Source organism: Camelus dromedarius, chromosome 20, assembly GCF_036321535.1.
Source record: "Camelus dromedarius isolate mCamDro1 chromosome 20, mCamDro1.pat, whole genome shotgun sequence".
NCBI classification, from domain to species: domain Eukaryota; kingdom Metazoa; phylum Chordata; class Mammalia; order Artiodactyla; family Camelidae; genus Camelus; species Camelus dromedarius.
Window position 1 is genome coordinate 37,021,077 of NC_087455.1, and position 22,738 is coordinate 37,043,814.

At 40.2% G+C, this 22,738-nt stretch overlaps 1 protein-coding gene across 5 annotated transcripts in view; it reads right to left on the reverse strand.

Annotated features, from left to right (window-relative positions):
• SLC26A7 (solute carrier family 26 member 7) overlaps window positions 1-11,857 on the reverse strand; it is a 136,675-nt gene extending 124,818 nt beyond the window's left edge. For 2 of the 5 annotated variants that reach the window (XM_010975994.3, XM_010975996.3), the window contains exons 1-2: window positions 9,042-9,189; window positions 8,594-8,902 (exon numbers count right to left, since the gene is read on the reverse strand). In XM_010975994.3, the coding sequence (XP_010974296.2) occupies window positions 8,594-8,786 (193 nt within the window). In that variant the 5' untranslated portion in view covers window positions 8,787-8,902; window positions 9,042-9,189. Of the gene's footprint in view, window positions 1-8,593; window positions 8,903-9,041; window positions 9,191-11,778 lie in introns of those variants that run through there. The other 3 variants (XM_064476972.1, XM_064476973.1, XM_064476970.1) reach the window with 2 other exon arrangements.
• Window positions 11,858-22,738: the final 10,881 nt, after the last annotated feature.

The following is a 22,738-nucleotide window of genomic DNA, read 5'->3' on the forward strand; positions in this document are numbered from 1 at the left end:
GTTTGAGAATATCCTGCTCTGAATCTGAGGAGGATGAATAACAGGCATGAAGGCGTATTCATATAAAAGGACAGGGTGTGTTGGGGAACACAAGGACAAACTGCAAAGTCCATGACCTCACACTGGGTTCAGGCACCAGTCAACTTCAGGAATATTAGCCCTTTGCTGTGAAATAATTTGATTTAAGTGAAGGGAAAAACTCTCGATTTCAAAATGAAGTCTTGTAATATGTATACATTGGCTCCCAACATTATACAAGCCAAAAACAAAAACAAACAAAAAAAAACACACACACACCTGCGGTTTCAGTTCCAGGGAGGTATCTGGAGCGCCAGGGAGCCACGAGGGAAAGGATGAGGAGGAAGACAGTAGGGGAAGTGGGAGACACCAATGAGATGGTGTGAAGCAAGGGTGCTGTAAAGAGTGAAATAGCAAATTAAAAAGCCCTTTGTAATGGTGTGGTTGAAGGAAGTTAAAACAAGGATTCCCACCATCTAATTCAAATTTTTTATTGTAGTTTGAAAACAGATAATCAAGGGACAAAATTATAAATAAGAAGACATTCTAACTGGCAAGAAATGAATAATGCTGGCTTTTTATTAAGCTTGGAGTATGGACTCAGGAGTTAGACACACATTTAAATACTCCCTCTGCTTTATAGAAACCGTATTACCTTGCACTGCAGGCGACCTAAGCAGCCTTCCTCCATCTGTAAAATATAAATAATTATTATGAAGATTCAATGGTGGGGGGAGGGTGAAGCTCAGTGGTAGAGCGCATGCTTAGCGTGCACGAGGTCCTGGGTTCAATCCCCGGTACCTCCATTAAAATAAGTAAATAAACCTAATTACCTCCCCCTCCAAAAAAACAAACAATTCCCAGGAAATAAAAACAGAATCTGGGTGATAAAATAAAGTCTAGAAATAATTAATTAACTAATTTTTAAAGAAAGATTCAATGGTATAGCACGCAACAACTGTTTAACAGAGTTTGTGGCACATTTTAAGCACTTAGCAAATATTGCAACATCAACTATTACCAAAGAGGTTGCCACAAGGAAGTGGGCATCAGATATACTCGAGAGACATTAAAAGGGAAGAATTTATGGAACTCGGTTAGTTGAACATGGCTGAAAGGGGAAACGGCAGCACCGGTCCCTACCAGACTTCCGGCCGACAACTGAGCGGATGGGAGTGGCTTCCAGCACAATAAAGAATAGAGGATAAGGACCGTTTTCCCTTTTATTGCTCCCTAGCTTTTAGGAAGGTCTCATACTGACATTTCGTCCTGTGTCCCCTCTGCCGCATGGTGAAAGCTATCGTGGACGCTCAGGCCAGTGTGAAAGCGCATCCCCCCTCCGTCCGCCCCCGCCCTCGGCTAGTCCAGCAGGGGGCGCTCGAGGCTCTCAGGGCACAGAGCGGGCGCTCCAGCACCAGGACTTCTTCCCGCCGGCGCAGCCCTCCTCCCTCTCACGCTGAAGCGCTGGGTTTTACTTTACCCAGGAAGGCGTCCTGTCGTCCCGGGAAGGGGCCGCCTGAGGGGCTGTTGAGAAGGGAGGCCTGGGGGTCGCGCTGCCCCGTGTCAGCCCCAGCCCCACTCAGCGTACGGCTCTTGCACGCAAAGCAAGCTGGAGCGCAGAAGGCAGCGGGGACAAGGGGTGGGGCCTGGCAGGTTTGCATTTCAGTCCCTCTTAGCAGCCCTAGAATTGGGGGCAGGTCACCCACTGTTCGGAGCCTCAAATTCCTCTTCTCATGAAAAAAAGAGCAGAAATATAATGGATGATACTGTCTACCTTGCTGGATTTTATAAGATGAGGAACAATTTGTGCAACACCTTTAAATTTTAATAACATTCAAATGTATAGTTAAGGTGATTAGAAGTAACCCAACTTAAACCTAATGAACAACAAAAAGTGTCTGCACACGCAAGTGATTAGTCAGACATGTACTAGCCAGCACTGCGACTCAGTTTCCCTCTGCTGTGCCCTTTGCTGAGCTGGCTTCATTTTCAGGCTTTGGAGACTCAGGGGAGCTACAGGTGCATATCATCCTTACTGTCGGTAGCTCCAGCACAAAGGAAGATGCCTTTTCCCTTCTTCTTGAAAGGTTCCACACATGTCCAAGGGTCCGGGCTGACTGGACCACTCAGGTCATTTGTATCGCCCATCACCGTATTTAAATTAAGAAATGACTGGTCTGTTGTGTCGTAAATCCAAACCCTTGTGCCTAGGAGGGAGATGCCATCATTGAGCCAGTCCCTGCCAGGTGTGCGGTGCTACTTATCAAGACGAGCCACAAGTCTTCACCTGGACCAGTATCTGGCTGCAGCTCTCAACACTGCTGCACATTGACATCTGGGACAATTGAAAAAGAAGAAACAAAATGCCTTCATGTCTGGGAACTACTCCCAGAAAAAAACTTGATTTAATTGCTTGAGACAGGACCCAGGCATCAATGTTCTTTTAGGTCCCAAGGTGGTTCCAGCGGGCTTCCGAAGCTGAGAATCCTGGCGGGGGGGGGGGGGGGGGGGGGATGGGGGGATGGGGCTTAGTTTACTGATCAGCCTGGATCCAAAATTAGAACGTCACCTAAACCATGTTATACGAAAAATGGAGGCAGGGTTGTTCCTCCGAACAAATCCAAGGCATAATTACTAAAAGAAGCAGGGGTGGATCCTAGCTGGCAAAAACAGAAGCCTGCTACCAGACAGGCCGCACACCTTCCCTTCACAACCACTGCCAGTCTGTTTTGCAGATCTTCCCAAGGTTTACACTCTAAAACTTCTTGACCCTCCAGAATGGAAGGTTATGGCTCTTCCATGTGAACAGGTCTAAATATTACAGGGAGTATTATTCTAACTACAGGATTATATAAATATCCATTTAATATACAAACCACCGTAATTTTACTTTTAAGGAAAAAAAAGGGAAATTGAAAATCCTGAATGAAGCCTCTTGCTATGGGTGAGAGCATGAATCATGGAATGAGGGGAAATGGAGAAGCAAAAAGCTAGCAGAGTATTCCTGGCTTCTGGGTACATTTTTATGGAGTCAGGGCAAGTATATTTTAGATTTATTTAGCCATATTTAGCTGCCATTCCTCCTGGAGAAAAGTTCCTAGATATAATAAACTATTGTAGTCTCTCTATATTATGATCTATGCCTTTACAGTGGTTCAGGGGGTGAGGTTAGAGAGATGCAGCCATGCTTGGATTCTGAGTCCTCAAGGCTACGACCATGCCACGCAGGGAAAAATTCTCAGACAAGCCTTGAATCTTCACAGTGCAGTCTGCTTCAGGAATTTCCACATGTCACTAAGCTGCCCGCAGCAGTGCAGCGAAGATCAGCTTCCACACATTTTGGTGCCCGCATTGCCACAAGCTCTACATAATTATAAGGAACCTCCATCTCTTGTCTGTGGCCCAGAGCACTGCGGTTTGAACACCAGGCAACCCTACAGCAGCATAAAATTTTCATGGTCTGGCAACAAAAATTCTAGGTGATCCTTTGGAACGCAAGTCAAAACAGTCTCATGTTCGTCCTCAGCGGGATTCGGTTCTTATATAGTAAGTCATGCGTTTTAGGTCTCCACCCTGTCTCCGTGCTTGAGCTTTCAGACTGAAAACAAGGGCTGTATTTCCCCCAAGTGGTCACCCAGGATAGAATGTGAACCACTCTAGAGACCAGAGTCGCCTACGGCTTTGCTTGCCGACCACGCTGGTGACATGTGTGGGTCAATGACATGCTCTGGAAGGTTCGTCTTCAAACTGCACTCTGTTGTGAGGTCCCACAGTACGTCAGTCAGGGAACATTGTGGTAGATGCCAGCTATAATGGCTCTGACCTGATGTTAGTAATGGGAGCTCCCAACGGTTCTTAATATTTAAAAAAACACAAATTATTTCTGAGAAATATTTGAACATGGTGAAAGAATGATTTAGGTTCACTTTTTTCCTTTGAAATGAGCACATCTACACTTATATTTATTTCCTTTGGGGAATAAATATTCCCTTCGGGGACCCCTTTAGCAGTCCAGTGCAGCCTATAAACTCCTTCCCAGAACAGTCTTAAAATAAGTAACAGAAAGATACATAGGATTATAAAGAAAGGAAGTAGGTTCACAGACCTGAAGGGTCTGTGGATGTAAGTTAAGAACCTAATCTTGCATAATCTCTCTTAAAGGTTCTATTGAAGAGTAAGTTCAAGGCATTTCAACACAACATGTTAGAAAGGGGAGACAACTTCAGACACTCAGAGAGCTAGGCAGGTAATTACAGGGCTGCTAGGAGGAAGGGCGGTAGCAGGTGTGTGAACGGTGGGAGATGTGGCAAGATGCAAAGCGCATGCCCTGCCTCCAGGGGGAGCCAGCGGATTTTTGCCAAATAGGAGTGTGGGCCCCATGTGGCCATGTATTTCCCTTTTTGCAAAGGAAGCCAGGCGTCTAGATTTTCATATAAACTACACACGTGTGTTAATGTTGGCTGGAGAAAAAAAATCAAACACAAAGGAAACAGACAAGTCTTTCACCGGATTTGTCTGGAGGGCTACAAGTTTATAACTTCAGGAAAGTAAGAGGAGTTGGAAGACATTAATTACTCATAGTTTATATTTTTTTACTATCAATATACTTATTACACTTATTTTGAAAACATAAGAATTAATTTAAATTTAATTTCCTTCCTAGAGGGGCAGCATGTTATCAGAGAACAGCTGGAGGCTTCAGGAGCTAAATTGTTTACTTAATGCTCATGAGAAACATGTGTTGAAAACCTATCGTCTATGCACTGGGCAATATACAAGTTGGCAGGAATATAAAGACTAAGACATTGCTTCCAAAGCTTACACACCAGTGGGTAAAGAGCTGTACCGAAAATTCACAATACAATACAGAGATATGTGAAAGGAACAAAGGGAGTGGGAGGTAAGAAAGCATTCATCTTTCCCAGGAGACTGGGAGGGGCTCCCAGAGGAAAAATCTCTCTGAATAGACCTTTGTATCAGGGGGCCCAGGTTATTAATGATCTAGTGGGTTATTCTGAAGAACTGGGCTTCCATCTTAGAGGAAACAGAGGTTACTGAAGAATTCTGAGCAGGGAAGTGATGTGTTTAGATTTTTGTGATCATCCTGGCTGCAGTGTGGAATGGCCTACAGGAGGGGACAGAGTAGAGAATGAAGACCCACCAGATATGATTTCAGCAGTTTAGCGAACTAGGGAAGTAAGGAGCAGGGGCCATGAAGTAAGATTACTTGTCTGGAAAGATAGTTAGGGCATAGAAACAACAGCCCCTGGTGGCTGATTGCACACCAGTGTGTAGAAGGGCAACAGAGAGGGAAGGGTGGACAGCGACGTGAGACCCTCCATGAGAGGTCGCTGGCCCTGGAGCAGGAACACTGGGCTCACAGCCTCTCTTCTGGCACGTGTGCTGTGTGACTTTCAGCAGGCTCTCCGCCCTCTCTGAGCCCCGCTCGTCTGCATACGTCAAGTGCTCGTTCAGGCGTTCTCATTTGTGCCTAAAATTTGCTGTTGTTATTATTTATTGTCATAATTCTCTTCAGGGTGGTGGTGTCATTCAGTTTGTTTGTTTTAGAAGCCGCATGTTGCATCTGAAGTGCTTTTAGAGGATTCTAGGTCTGTATAGTGGAATATGTGGGTTTCAGGTTGAGAAGAAAGCTTCACTGTTAGTCCGGCGATGGCGGTTAGCGCCTCTTGTGCAGATGAAATTGCTTAAGGCATTTCCAGAGAAGAAGACCCAGAGTCTGAGTGTCCAGGACACTGATGTGTAATGGGTAAGACGGAGCAGGAGACGAGAGCAAAGGCTCATAACAAGGCCAGAGAGGCGGTAGGTAAACAAAAGAGACGTGTCCAAAGCCCAGAAGAAGACACGGTTTTAGAAAGAGCACAGTCAGCAGAGCAAACACTGTAGATGGACCAGTTACGATGATGACTTGACAAGGCTCTGTATTGGACAACTGGAAAACCTTCAATAAAGTGATTTAAAGTGGCTCCTTGGTATCTGACTTGTAGAAAACTTTCCAACGTTGGTTTCCATCATCCTTAATTTTAAATGCATTTCTAGAGAAAGAGCTAAACACAACTACTAGACTGAACTGCATAATTTCCCATATTTGTAGGTTAGAAAATACTGAATTCAACAATTTCTTATAATTCAATTGTGCTGAGTAACTGAAAGTCTGCTTCAAAGATCAGTAGAGTAAAAGCACGTATTTGTTTCTTATTGTCTGTGTGATGATGCAACAGCAAAAATTACCCTTCTCTCCTCTAATTTTTCTTAAAGAAATGGAGCTGATGATGATTGCCAATACTGTATCATGCACATAGAAGGTAATGATATCTAGATACCTCCCTTACTCTGCGTTCTACTGCACCTATTTCCCTAGCCACTCTGCCTTGGTGTCTAAAACCTACAGGGGTGACGCATAAACGCAAGGGTAATTTGAAGGAAAGGATATTTGCACCTTTCCAAAGAAGTGCCTTCTGTTACTAATAACGTTGGTATTACGAAAACGTCTATTTATTTTGACAGTGTAGAGTATAAAGCATAAAATGTTGAGTGTTGGCTTTGGAATCAAGTCCTGACTCTACCACTTATCAGGTACAAGGTCCAGGGAAAATTATTTACTTTCCTAAGCCCCCACTCTCTCATATGGGAAATGGAAGACTGCTGTCTCTTGGGGTTTGTTGGGTTAGGGGAAGATAATGTTTATAAGGGGTTTAGCACAGTGCCCCTTACAACAAATGATAGCTTATGACATTCACCCGTGGTGGGTAAACATGAGAAAGTTTGAGAGAATGTTTTTTTTAAAGAATAGTTACTTTTAGAAAAATTAGCCTTTCCCTATACCAACAAAAACCTTTAAGTTCTTTCTAGCAATGTAGGCTTCCTTGCCCAATCACTGGGAGCCTTCCAAGAGAACCAACAGCCAGATGAACAACTTCCAAGGCAGAAGAGCTGAGGAAAGTTTGTGCTTCTCATCAGTTGGGGGCTGGCCAATGTATTTCTTCATGACCAATGATACACACGACCAATGATACACAAGACTCATAAAACAAAAGCTCTCAGTATCCATGCCCAAAGAAAAGCCAGTTAGCTACCAAAGACACAAACAGTAACACCAATGATGTGTCACAGGGATCTTTATCATATCCCCAAATTTTCTTATGAACCTGATATGTCACAAAGATGAAAAGCAAATTATTTTATTATTTTTTTAAAATATATTTATCTTTGGCTTTCCATTAAATTAAAGCAAAATCGATTTATAAAATACACTGAAAAAAAAATAAAATACACTGAAACCATCTGGTGAGAAAGCCCTTGTTAATAAGTTCATCCCCTTAGTTTCTAAGCACAAGGCAGCATCTCATTTTGAAATTACAACTGAATAAAAACAAGCCTAAAAGTGCCCTAACCTATTATTTACATGGCACTTTTATGAAACACTATTATGCTTTGCTATTGGCAAAATGGTCATTAAAAATGTAACAGAAGACTACTCAGGGAAATGGAATCCCATAAAGCATGACAGCATTACGGATCGTAGTAAAGCCACCAGTACAGATGTTCCTAATCACACCAAAAACACAAACGCACAAACCAGTTTGTTCCGGCTACAGAATAATTCAATTAGAAAAGTGCTTATAATTTAATAGTATGAATAACAGTTCAAGCCAGGGAGGTAGTGAAACTGCAAGGAAATATAAACCTACAGAGTCCGTGCCAAGGAACGTTTTACAAATTCTCAAGGCTGAGAAACCAGTTCCTTCCCTTGCTACAGTTAGGAAATCATTATCTGCATCAGTTTTTAAAAATACGATGAATGTGCCTTTAAGGAAAATACACACACACACAAACACACAAATGCTCACACGCTGCACGAACATTAGCTACCTAACAGCTTTCAGCAAGGAAAACACCTATCCAAATTCAGAATATCATTTAGAATCTGCTTGGGGAAAGTTAAAATCAGCCTTCGCACTGGTTTAAATTTCTTCTTGAGAAATAAACAGAACGTAATGTGATACAGAATTAAATCAGCATGCACAGTAAAACATAAACTCTAAGGACATACAGGATTCTCTTTGCAAATAATGATCTTGGCAAAGAGCCTCCTTTATGTACAGAAAGCTCTGTTCCTTGCTTATAGCAACTCTCAAGGCTACAACAGGTAATTGTGTGCTGCTAATTGGGTTTAAAATGATGTATTCAAGCCACGAGATATTTTATAGCTTGATTTTCAGCTTAAGTAGGAAACTATTTCAGCAAGGTCAAACTATAAAAGCTCATTCTCCCGCAATTATTGATCTTTTACTCACATAGTATGAATTTTAACATTTCAAATATGTAATGTCATTCAAAAATTGGTTCAATGCTCAATAGCTATCAAAAAATAGCAAAAGAAAAAGACAAACTAGGAACACGTTTGCATACAGATGTTCAATGTGCTTGTTACCCCAAAGTTAATTCAAATCAATTTCATTAGCTAAATGGTAGATCTTAGGTAGCAATACTTCTCCAAGAAAGCAAAGTGAAATCAAACCTGCATAAAACAGGAAAATCAAACGCCATACATTACCTTGTGTCACCTGTTGAACTGCCAGCATTATCCCAGACACGGTGTCTGGAAGCAAATTTTCTTTCAGATTGTAACGTGTTGCCCATTCCAAAATAGGCAGCCGCCTTCTACACCACTGCTTAAAGTCTTCACAGTGTGGGGTATGCATCTTGGTCCAGAGCACACTTCTCTTTTTCCTTTTTGCCCCTGTCATTTTTCAGATTCCCTCTTGTAGAAGTAAACTTCTTTAAACAAGAGAAAAAAAAATCGATGCAGAACACCTCCTTTCAATGCCAGGCTCCAACTGGTCTGTGGTTCACAATGTCAAAGCTATCCAGAAAACAAATCAAAAAAAAAAAAAAAGGAGAGAGGGAGAGAGATTAACAGACGCACTTAAACATGTGCAGCCAGGCTGCATGTCTTATTACGGTACAGCTAATTATTCTAGATAAAAGATACAGATTAAAACCTTGAATTCTTGTCTGCATGAGATGGAGAAATGGTTCCTGTTCGTGTAATATTTTTCTGATCTTGGAAAAGTAATAGGTTCGGTGTTAAGCTGGTCTAGGGCTCTCTTGCCAGTAATTCCCCTTATATTCACTGTGGTCTTATGCTTTGGCTCAAATCCCAGTGGCTAATGAGGCAGTTCTGGGCGTGTGTTGGAAGAGGGCTGGGTTATGCTAATAAAGCTAGGAAGCATCCAGCTAGTCCAGTCTCTCCCTACAAGTTATGCAAAATCATAAGGCTGCCGGAGAGGTCTGTCTTGCAAAATATATTCAGAGAATCTAGATTGACTTCTTTAGAAAGTATTTTCTTGTAATATCAGTTCTAAAAAGTTCAGAAACATGAAAGGCATTACTAAATCCCTATCTCCCCCCCTCCCCGCCCCACCAGGAGATGAGATTATTCATTCATACAGAAACATTCAGACAGCCACTGCCCAGTCTGGGGAAGGAATTGCCAATTCTCATAAACAAACAAGTTTCATCTCCTGGGCTAAGAAAATAAGCGTACAATGAACAATTATTTGTGGCAACAGTTCCTCCCTCTCTCTGAATTGCTCATTCAGTTTCCTGACTATTTTTCTAAGTCATATAATTCTCACACTCCTATTATTACAACTGAAATTTCTGAGGAATAACATTTGGTTCATATTATTGTTTGAAGTATCCCCAACTTTATTTTTGTGCCTCTGCCCTCCTTTCACATGACTTTTGGGAGGGGGGAAGTTCTCTATTTTAGGAAGGATGTTACATTTATAACAGGACAGGCTGTCAAGGACCTTTACTTTATGGCTGTGACACCAGCCCCCAAAAGAAAAAAACCTGCGTCTGTGAGCTGCACCATTGGAATTAAACCAAAAAGCCAATATATTAACTAAAATTGTGAAGCCAAGAAAAAGAATATCATGTATATAGTTTGCTGCTGCCCTATTAATGCCTGTTTGTCCAGAGAGTAGAAGCCTGGTTTCTGGAAGTCTTTAGAATAACAGCGTACTTGGATCCCTCGGCCACTTCCAAGGCTCCCAGATGTGCTTTTTCCCAATATTTTAAAATTAAGGTGAAGAGCTACTCTCTCAGTCTTCCAAAGTGACATCACTGCCTTTCTATCTGTGCAAAAAATACCTTTCTTTTAAAATCCAATTTGGGGGGATTTTAATGCAGCAATATATGTACACTTCTATTCATGTGTACAGAATAGAATTTGCTTCACATTTTTCTAATCGTTTACATATGTTAAACTTACAAATTTTTCATTAGTTTAGGTTGGGAGTCCCACCAGAGACTCGGTGGTAGCAATTTAGCCCTATTCTTTTGGTAGGGGGTAGGTCCATCAGATAAGTAAATCCGTTTTTAATAGAAATGCTATGTTGCTTTTTCTTCACAAACAGCAATCCAACTTTGTTTTATATACTCCACTCATTATATAAACAAATGAATTCAGAAGCTATATACAAATTGAGTATTATTTTTATAATAAAATTAAAATAAAGATAAATTTTTCAAAACATATCTAGGTCAAAAATTCAAATTTATGTTAACCAAATGAGAAAAGTAATTAAAAGCTTGACTGAAATCACCAATCAACAGCTATGATTCATGTAATTTCAATCAGAAAAAAAAAAAAAACTTTGTGTTAAATGTTAGTAACAAAGAATTCACATGAATAGGATTTTCAGAATCGAAGACGAATTTGCATAAAAGGGCCTAAGCATATTAGTGCTAGCAATTGCTCTAAAATATCCTAAGGTCAGGAGGGAGAAGAAATTAGTTTGATGAAATAGTTCAATAGTCTCTCAATAAAACACTCCTAAAAGCTAGAGTAAATCTTTCCTAAAAGTATAAATCTAGAATTCCAATTCCTGATTTTTTTTTCCAACTCCACATGCTTAGTCATCATTTCAAACACACCAACATCCCCTTTCAGAGCATGGGACCAATCATAGACTTGACTGATAACCAGCAGTATAAAAAAACCTTTGTGAAGAAATTCATTCACACCCATGACACTCTCAGTATGTTACCCAGCCCATAAAATTCAAGATTAAATGTATTTATTCAAAAGTCTCAGTCGCTAAAACTAGCTTAAAGTTCAGTCCTATGTGTCATCTCTATGAGACATCGCTTCCCAAATACCCGGGCAACAAGTATGCAAGTGAAAAGGTGAACTTGTCTTCCACGTTCCACGTGAAACCAAAGAAAAACTCTTTTCCTAAAAGATTCTGATCACATCCGTGACATGTTTGAACTTCCATGATTTCCAGTATTAGACTTAAAACTCATCAGTGCAGCATGCGACCCTTCCTCGACTTCCCTGCCCCTGCTCTGACTAGCCACCCATTAACTCTGTTTAATTAAGCAAGTATTTACTGATCCATCAGATTTGGCTGGACTGTGAAATGCTGTGGAAGGGTGGGGGAAGGGAAGATAGCATCTGTATTTTCTAGGGGTTATTTAATGAAGGAAATAGAAAAAGGCAGAATGGAATAAATTAACAATCAAGTCACACAATAAGCGTTATGGGAGCTCAGAGGATGGAGAGTTGCCTTCCCACTGAGAAACAAAGGCTCCCCACTTTGCCCGGATCCCCTGTGTTAGTGGGTAAGTATGTTCCCTACCCTCTGCCCACTGGCTCTTTGGTTTTTCTCTGTACTAGTTTCCCTAGTTCCACAGTTTTCCCTGTCTAAACAATTACTCAGTCCTTACCTTTTTCTTGAAAACTTCCCTGGCTTCCCCACAGTTCCGCTCTTGCTTTCTGCACAATATCCAGGTAACAGGCTGTTCGTGGGTGTACAGCTGTGGTCATTTTCACTGTCTAGTGACTTTCTTCCTTGAAATCTATTGCATGTGATCCAGTCTGACTCATGAGATTGCAAATTCCTTGTGAGTAGGGATTATTCACATAACTTGCTTTCCTCTTTCCTCGGGATCTAACAGAAGGTTCTGCAGACATAGGATCCGCTCAGTGAGCAGTAACATATGAATGTTCCCCACTCCAGAAATTACCAAAGAATCATTTAGTCTATCTCAGCCTCGTTTCCAGGCTGTGCTGTTAGAGAATTAGGAAGACAGGTAAGGTAGGAAGAGAGCTAGAGTTGGCAGTGGGGAAGGTAAGGAGAGATTTTAGCTTCACTTGCTCAGTTTCTCCCTATTCTTTCACAATCTAAGGGAAAATGTATCTTTTTCAACACAATTCCTTTTTCTTACATCATAGAATCTGCAGAACGTAGACAGAAAAAGCTAGAGTAAATGAAGAAGAAAGAGAGGAGACAAAAGAGTGAAAAGCTCATGGACAGAGGTTTCAGAGAAAGTGTGAGAGCAAAATTGCTCTGGAGCAATTTGAAAAATGAGGGAACTGAGCCAGGCGCAAAGGAAGAAAAGAGTCTTTTAAGTTTGTGCCCTATAAACTGGATCATATTGAATAGTTTTTGAGAGGCGCTAGTAAAGACTGAAATTCTCACGTTACTTTTGGGGGGGACACTGTGCTTTTTTGAATGTGATCTGTGTGGAGACTGGGACACCCAGAGCCGTGACGTGTATTCAGATTACACTTGGAAAGGTAGACTCATGAATCAACGAGGGCGTTAACTCCAGACTCAAGCCTTCTTCCGGCAGCTGCGCTAGAGCGCTTCTGGGAAGAGGACATTGCAGAAGGTTCCCCTCTGAGTAGGAATGTAGCAGCTAAACTGAGTCCACGTTCTACTAAGTCATGGAACCGGTGAGGGGACACAGCAACACAGAGGGAGCAGCTTTTACTGAGTCATCCACTGGATAGGGTACCTTTTTCTCAGTTCACCCAAAATGTCATATAGGCTGGCACAGCCCTGAATCTAGCCTCTGTTTTATTTCTTCCAATGACTAATGAACAAGCTTAGAAAAATAGCCTATTCCAATTTTCAGACATTCTAATTATTAGAACATTTTTTTCCGAATTATTGAGCCAAGATCTGCTATTTAAAAGGTTCACTCTTTAGTCTTTATCCTAACCCTTGTGACATATAACAACCCTTCCGCTTCAGGACTAATTCAGTTAGTGCTATTCCCAGCCCCCCCAAAGAAACCTCTGATGTTTTATGGTGCTGTTCGTTTCAGACATGCTGTGACATTTAAATATGGATGCAAACATACAAGTCAAGTACAGTCCTGAGCAGTGCAGTTCATGGTTTACTCATGACAGGCCAACCAGGATAGCAGAGCGAGCGAAATCCAGTGCCGATTGCTAATGGGGCTGATTTTGCTTTCTTTGGATTAAATGACACTTTCCAGTCAGTTCCTTTACCATGTTTTTTTTTTTCCCTTCTGCCATTATTTTATATTCTGTAACTTATTTTGACTCATAATAGAGGTCAAAAGGAGATGGCTCTAGTGAAGTTAAAAAAAAGCCTAGGAAAAAGAATCACTCATACTTTGGAATGCACACTCTACAAGGATCTAAGGCATTTTCAAACAAAACGAGGGAAGGAGGGAAGGACTGGGGAGGCGAGAGGGGGGAGTGAGGGAGGGGAGAAGGCGCTACGGACTGCATGTTTGTGTCCCCCCAGTATTCTTACATTAAACCCTAGCGGCCAGTGAGATAGTATTAGGAGGTGGGGCTCTTGTGAAGAATTAGGTTTATACAAGGTCACGATGGGGTTAGTGTCCTTGTGAGAAGAAAGAGACTAGAGCTTGCTCTGTCAACCATGTGAGGCTACAGTAGAAAGATGGCTATTTACGAGCCAGGAAGACAGAGACCCTTCCTGCGCCTCCATCTCGGGCTTCCCAGTCTTCAGAACTTAAGCCACCCAGTCTGTGGTGTTCCGTTATAGCAGCCCGATCTGAAAAAGAAAGGGAGGGAGGGAGGGAGGGAAGAAAGGAGAGACAGAAAAGGAAGGAAGGGAACAACAGGAATAGGAGTTTGATGAGGATTAAAAAAGCCCTTTCTCATTTCTGGCCAACAACTGATAAACAGTAAGAAAGATAAACTGTGGGACACGGCATGACTTGAGAAGATCTGATGATACCAAAAGAGGGAATTAAATGACAAAATTACAGAGATGGAGAACAGATCAGTAGTTGCCAGGGGTTGGGACCTGGGTGGGAGGGTGTGGAAAGCAAAGGAAAAGGGTGTGAGTATAAAAGAGTGGCCATGGGGATATTTGTAGTGATGGAGCAGGTCTGTATCTTGATATGGAGTTGATATACAAATGTACACATGATAAAACTGCGTAGACCTTTAGACACACACACGTGCAAATAAAACTGTCAAAATCTGAGTAAGATTTGCAGACGGTACCAATGTCAACTTCCTGGTTGCGTTATAGTCATTAAAACGTTACCCCTGGGGGAAACTGGGTGAAGAGTACATGAGGCCTCTTTGTAATTCTTTTTAAACTTGCTGTGAATCTATAATTATTTCAAAATATAACAATAATTTTAAAAGAGGGAGAATTACCCAGTCCAGTGCTGGAAATTCACCTCCCTAAGAACTGCGTGGCTGTGGGTCTGTAACTGCTGCTTCAGCTGTACTATTTCTAGGGAAAATAACTCCTGGTAAATAGGTGCAAACTGGAAGCTTATGGTTGTGCTTCTCTCATGTATTTTCATTTCCCAGCTACGTGTCCTACGTTCCTTCAATTACTGTCCACGTGTATTTCTCACCTCTTTGGTTTTAACCTATTTATGTTATACTTACTGTGGATTTCTCGTCGGCAGCACAGAGTTGCGTCTCGCTTTGTAACCCTGCGTGACGATCTGCCTTATCTGGGATATTCAGACCATTGATACGTATGTGACTATTGTATGGTTGGATTTAAACCTATCATTTTGCTATTTATTTTACATTTATCCCGTCAGGTTTTTTTTTATTTTGTCCTTTTATTACTATCTTTTGGATTATCTGTTATGATTCTATTTTATCTCCTTTGTTGGTTCTATGTTAATTATAACTCTTCTTTTGATGACCCTTTGGGGTTTCTGCTGTGTGCCTTACAACTGCAAACTTTCATCTTGCTTTGCACTGCAGTTGCCACACACTTACGTCCACACGTTATAAACCCCAAAATATACTGATGCTTTTTGCTTTAAAGTAGCTTATCTGTTAAAGACGTTAAAATAATTTTAAAAGTCTTTTACGTTTACCCACGGAGTTACCATGCCACCGCTCTTCAGTTCTCCTTGGACAGCTCCAGATTTTCATCGGGTGTGATTCTGTAGTATTTCCTCTAACAACTCTACCGGGGAGATTTTTCTGGATGAACTCTTCATCCATCTGAAAAATGTTTTCTCTTACCTTTGTTTTTGAAAGGTAATTCCATTAGGTGTAGAATTCTAGGTTGGCAGGTGTTTTCTGGTTTTTGGCTTTTGGGGGGTTTTTTGGCTGCCATTGTCCTTGTTTTCTTATTGTTTTATACTTTAAAGACGTGGCTCCATTGTCACCTAGCTTGCATTGTTTCCAAAAAAGAAACTGTTTGTCACCTTTCTTGTTCTTCTGTACATGTTGTCTTTCTGCCCTGCAGGCTCTCTCTTTGCCACTGGTTTTAAGCAATCTCATTATGCTGTACCTTGGTGTTTCCTCCTTCCAACATACATTCCTTGCGTTTTTGCATGTGCTTGGTGTTTGCTGAGCTTCTTAGATCTGTGACTTTACAGCTTTTACCACAGTTAGAAAATGTCTGGCAGTTATCTATTCAAACTTTTTTGCTATACTACATGCTTTGGAGACTCCAAGTAAAAATGTATTGGGTGACTTGATGTTGTCACACAGTTTGACATGCTTTATTTGTATATTATTTTCAGGCATTTTTATCTTTGGTTTGGGATAGCTTCTATTATTGTGTGTTCAAGTTCACTAATTTTTCATTCTACAGTGTCTAATCTGTTAATTCCATCTAGCTCTTTTTTTATATCAAAGAGTAAAAGCCAAACCTGAAAGAATTATAGTGATAGGTGGGACAAGAGCAACATGAATTCCCGCTGTTGTGGCAAAAACCCATTGCTACAGGATGCTCTGTGGATCACTGAGTCTTCACTCTGGCTGATGGAAACATGAGCCTTGTGTGAGTGCCTAAGATTGCTCCTTCTAATCATTTCCCAGTGTCTGAAGATTCCTCACACTCATGTGCTGACCTTTTACTTAGCTTCACACTCTGTGCCTGTGCAGATTTCTGGGGCACTCTCTGCACAGCTCTCTTCTCTCTGGTACTCAGACACATGAAATTTAGCTGCTTCAGCCTCTCCATCCTCCCAGACCCTTCTCTTCAATGTAGGGAGGCTACCTGTCTCCTTCTGGGTTCTCCTCCACCCTCATATGCTGTCACACAATGGCCTGGAAACGCTCCCAGCAGTAAACTGGGGCAATCATGGGGCTCATTTCATTTGTTTCTAACCTCTCCAAAATTACTGTCTTTTATTGCCTGATGTCCAAAATCTTGATGTTATTGTTTCATATATTTTTGTCAGGTTCTTACTTGTTTCAGGAAGGAGGTCAATGTCCCTGCTATTCCATTCTGGCTGGAAATTAAAGTTACTCATCATATAACATGGCTTTCAAATTGTCCATTATGATCACCTTCCTCATGATTTGCTGCAGCTGGCCGATTTTCCTTTTAGAATGTGATACCAAAATTTAACAGTGCTTAGCTGTGTTCTAAGTTGAAAAGTGTTAGTCATACCACACAATTAAACTCTAACTTTCTCCAAACCCACTGTTTAGTGATATATTCTCCATCCTTTATTATGTAGGAGACTTTTTATAAAAATCTAAGCACCAAGTTTTATAGTAAATCTTATTTGATCTGTTGAATCTGGTGAGTTAATTCATTTGTGACAAAATCTTTCTGAATTTGATCCAGTCACTATTAATACTGACAATTATGTATTTCACTTAAATATATTATATTGCAGCAAAAATTATGTTGCCTGGATTATTAGTCAGCTCAGGCTGCCATGGATAGCTTAACCCACAACAATTTATTTCTCTCAGTTCTGGAGACTCAGAAGTCCAAGATCAGGGCTGGCCAATTTGGTGCTTGGTGAGGGCCCTCCTCCTGACTTGCAAACAGCTACCTTTTCACTTTGTCTCCACATAGTAGAGAGAGAAAGAAGAAGCAAGCTCTCTGGTGTCTCTTCTTATAAGGGCACGAATCCCATCATAAAGGTTCAATCCTCGTGGCCTGACCTAAACCCAATTACCACTTGAAGGCCTCATCTCATATTGAGGGTTAGGACTTTAATATATGAATTTGGGGGTGGCATAACACAGCCCCAGCATTACCCCAAAATTTATTAAGCATGTCATATAGATTTGTTCTTATTCAAAGGGAAAGAAAACCCAGACATATGTACTAGACTCTGTCCTTCAGACTGAAATGTACTCTGCAGTGGGAATTGAGAACCATCAGTCAAATGGAATTTTTTTTCATTTTGTCCACAAAGAATTGATATGAAACTGATTACTGAAATCAAATATACTGCATCTTCAGCAGTCATGAAACTTTTCAATCTAGTACTTCCATTAAAAGAGATAATAGAGTTTCTTTAATAATGTCAATAAGCTATCTTTCTTGGTACATCTAGAAGGTATCATAACAACAAAGATAAAAGCAGGCTCCAGAGTTGTTGGGTTACTCAGAAGAGAAACACCTGAAACGCTCCGTACAGCCCATACCACTGCGCAGGACTGAACCCAGAAAAGCAGGCTCCCCAGCACGAGCAAAGAGTGACTTATGGAATTACTTCTAGTGGAAATTCAATACTAGCATTGATCTTGCAGTGTTACCTTATTAAGTCCTAAAGTTGAAATGGTACCCTAATGAAAAGGATTCAAGCAGTATGAAGATCATTTTTATAGCATTCCTGAGAGATGGCCACTCAGCTTTTCATGCATGAAATAGGGGACCAGTCTCAGATTCAGGACTGATAATTACTCTTAGGTCCTCACTTACTTGCAGTAAGAAGCGTTTTCATCAAAAGATAATTATTGTGTACATGAAATATGAATGGCCTTACAAAACTGGAAAACAAGCAAAATGCAGTCATATATATATGCATATATATATATTAAAATATGCAAAATTAAAACCCAAGTTCCTACTTATTCCATCACTTTTACTTTCCATGGTCAACTTCCATGGTTTTGTATGCTTTGTGTCCAGGATCAATATGTCAAAATGCAGAATACTTGCACTTTGATCTGAATTCAGAAGCCATTTATTTTTCCCAATATTCTTCAGTTTTCAGATTATTACATATTCGAATTACTACTACAAAATAGAACATTTTGTAAAGTATAGAAGAGGTGTTTAAAAGAGAAACAGAAAGGACTGTTCCACAATCACACCACTGATTTAAATTTTGGCACAGTTTGTTGCAGTTTTTTCTACGAAATACTTTCCTTCACATAGCTGAGACAATTCTGTACACATAACTCTGTTTTATTTCATTGAGCATTATATCCGAAGCCTTTGCCATATCATGAAAAACTGTTTAGAACACTATTTGCTAAATGATTGCACAATGTCCCCTCATAAAGATATACCAAGTTTACATAATGATTTTCCTAAGAGTAGATACTTTGGTTCTTCCAGTTTCATGGAGTTTTTGTTGTTGTTGTTTGGATGACACTGGGATACACGTCTTGCTAATAATGCTGTTTTTACCGGTGGATATTGTTCTCATGCTCCAATGAGGCTTTTTTGGGTTAATGTCTTACCCAGATGTATGGTAAACTCATCTTTTGAGTGGTCTTACTGGGACATTCTTCAACACATTAACATGTTGACTTCCACGACACTTAATGATCTCCAACTTTCTGTATCCGTTGTTTCCAGTGGAAATTTAGAGCACTCGTGCTTAGAATTTGCTGGGACCTCGATGCTGTGAAGCCTACTCTCCTTCTGAGCTAGTTTTTTCTTGTTAGTTTACATTCCATATCTGATAACATAGTTCAAACATGCGCTGCTACCACTAATGCCTTATTACCAAAATGTGCAAAATAATATTCAGAAATTCGCAGTGCTCAAGCTTACTTGTCCTTAGGAAGTCAAATTGAGTGGCTAAGTGTAACTCAGACAGCAGAGTCAAATAAAAACAAAAAGACATTTATCATTTACTGGAAGATGTAGACAAATACTCAAATCATTTTAATTTATTGAAAATTCAAATATTTAAGGTACTTTTTAGGCCATCCGTAAAGCATTTCTTTCACTTCAAGAAGTAGCGTATAAGGAAAAGTACCAGAGTCCTCATTAATTACTGACATGACTGAAATTTGCACCAGAGGTTGAAGATCTATGTTGCACACAGATTACAAAGATATTCTGTGCCATATTCACTATATTGTTGGCACTAAAAAATACATATACCAGAGCAGATAAACCAAGCCCCAGGGGACATCACTTTTTATTCATGTCAAAAGAACAACAAAAAGTAAATTTTTGAAGTATGGCACTGTGAAGCCAGATAATGAACCAGCACACTGGCGAGCAGAGCTGAAATTCCATGCCAACTTTTCAAGGTCTTTGGGGAGAGGATTTAGACACGTAGGAGTACCAAGGACAATGTCTGGCGCTGATAAATGTTCCTTGTTAGTGCCTATCAATTTCTTTCATTAGTTGCTAAGCTGATTTGAATAATGCATTTCAATACTTTTGAATTGTTTTTAATATGCCTTAATGCATTGAAAGCATAAAGGAAGGAAACCATACACGCCTTACTTCCCATCATTATTCAGTTAGAATGGAATGTTTTCTTCTCCTGGGATGGACAATCTTATCCAGTTTATAATTTTTTGCAAACCAGTCTACTTAGATTCCAAATTGAATAACAACCCAGATCTATTTCCATCTGCCTTGCTTGAGCTCAAAATTCTGATTTGGACTACAGTATTATTTACCCTAAAAAAGAAGTCACATACTCCTGTTTAGTTTGAAGATCTGCATACAAACTCCAGTCTTTCTTTTCAGACTCTAAACGTTATCATGTCCTCAAGGTGGTCCTGAAACGCCTAAGTTCTTGACTTTATTTTATCTTCTGGTATTTGTCCTCTGCCTTCTGAAAATGACTAACAAAGAGGCCACCTGTATCCTGGGTCAGTGCAGATGAATTAGCTCTTCAGTTGAATTACTGAAATGAGGAGTTCAGAAGAACTCTGAAGCAGTGCATCCATGCTCAGCGCGAAAGCCTGCGCAGATCTCTCAGCGATACCTGCCACGGTTATTGGTGGGGGTGTTGACTTACCGTTATTGCTGGAGCAGTTTTTAATCTAAGGCTCTTCTTTATAACAGCCAGCAGAAACATTCTCATATTTTCATCTATAAATTACTTTTTAACAAATTGACTGGGGGTCTCAACCCACTCTATAAAAACCAGTTTTTATTATACCTAGAAACTCAAGACTAGTACAAAGTAAGAAGTGACAAATATTCTTGGTAGCACATAGCATTTCTGTCTGTCAATTCTGTTAGCTGTCTACAGAGAAGGAATGACTTTTGGTGGGCAGTCTATTAACCTGTACTTAAAAGAAAAATTCCACCTAATTAGACATACACTCCCAAAGTCGCCAATCCAATGAACATTCTTATTATTTGAAGCCACTGTCTTAATGGGCTGCTTTAAAAATCACACAGGAGGATCAAAATGTTTTCTGATCTATCTCCACGGATGACTCTTTCCCAAGGAAGTCCCAAGAATAAGAGTGCATATACTTTGGGACATATAACATAATCAGGATTGTAAAACTAAGAACAATTGATTTAAAAGTTCAAGGTCTAAACTGCCTTTCTGGAATTGCTTTCTGAAATTAGGAATAAAGCAGATTATATGTATGAGCTTCCCCACATTCTCATCAGCATCTTCAGCAGACAATGCCCAAAACAGTGAATGCAGTGCAAGTGCCTACATCACATTCATCAGTAAAGCGATTTCTGAATCTGATGTCCCGTTTCAGGTACAGGTAAGAAGAGTATTGGCCCATGTCCCACCTCCCTTCTCACGGACTAGGAGATCGCTGTCAAATGGCGACCAGTTGAAAGCAGAGAGCTTAGCAACTTATTCATATGTCCAGAAAAAAAAAAAAAACACAAGATATGCCTTTTGTTCCCATCAGCCCCAGGATAATCATCAGTTAAGGAGACTGAAGTAAGAAAGATGAAATACACTTCCTGTCAATTCTAAACCCTTTTGAAGAATCCTTTTCCTTTTAATGATAATGTAAGCAGATTGAAAATCAAAAGCAATGGATAGATGCCAAGAATGTAGTAGAGGTAGAAGCTACGTAATGTAGCAAAAAAAACTGGGGGCCAAAAATGTCAAAAAGGAATGTTTTTATGTTACCGTGTATATGTGTATATGTATGTGTACAATGTTTAATGTTACTGTGTATATGTTACTGTGTATATGGTGGTGCCATTATTACTATGGGGATAGAGATTGAGAATCTCAGAATCTATCACAAGAAGGTGATGATTCATCCATGAGAAAAAATACTGAAGAGACTAAAATAAAGAATTAGAGATGGAACACCATCAAATAGAGAGGAGGGGGAAAAAAGAAGGATGAGGGCTTAGAAAAGTATGGAATTTAGCAATTAGAAAGTTGATGAATGAGTTTTGGGAGAAAAGTTTTATTACAGACCAATTGCAGTTGCTTGAAGAGTAAATGGATGTTAAAGAAATAAGGGCCACTCTTCAAAGAAGCATAGCCAAGTAGGATGCAGAAGAAACTTGAGATCTTTTGGAGGAGAAATCTCCAATCACTTCCACAGATGGGAAAAAGACATGGTAGTGAGGACAAGAGTGAAAAGGAGACAAGCATGATGACACCAAATGGAGCAAGTCTGGAAGAGGTGGAAAGCAAAGGCATAAAGTGTACAGGTCACAAGATCATCCTCTCAAAGGACAAATACATATTCCTCAGACAGAAATGGACGGGGAGAGAGAGAGAAGGGAGGGAGCCCAAGACAGAGAAGGAGAAGACTGAGTTCTCTTAGACTGCCCCCAATTAACCAAAGTAATAAGGAAGGTGATGTTGACAGACTTGGCAAATTAAAATCCACCTAGTTAAATTTGCATTTCAGATGAATAAGAAATTTTTTAAATAGATATGCTCCATGTAATATTTGGGACATAATTATACAAAAAAATGCATTTACTGTTTATCAGAAATACAGATTTTTGCATGGGACATACTTATGCTAAGAAGTCATTTATCTGAAACACAAATTTAAATGAATATCCTGTATTTTATCTAGCAATCCTAAGTTAACGTTATCTGCTGTCAATAAAAATGTTAGTAGGTATACCAAATAGACACAGAGTTTTTTTTCCACTAATACGAGTTTCCAAGAACACCTTTTAAAAAGTAATGGAAAGGAAACTATATTAAGTTTATGTTCAACTCACTACAGTATTTTTCCATAGGCCCTCTTATTTTGATAGAGGCAACTTGATTGGAAATACATGCCATCCCAGAGCTCAGGCTGCATCCTACCACTCGCTTCCTGCATGACCAGTGGTCACATCTGCCAATAAAGGGGCCAGCCACTGGGGAAAACAGTATGGAGATTCCTCAAAAGACTAAAACTAGACTTACCATATGACCCAGCAATCCCACTCCTGGGCATGTATACAGAGGGAACCCTAATTCAAAAAGACACCTGCACCCCAATGTTCACAGCAGCACTATTTACAAT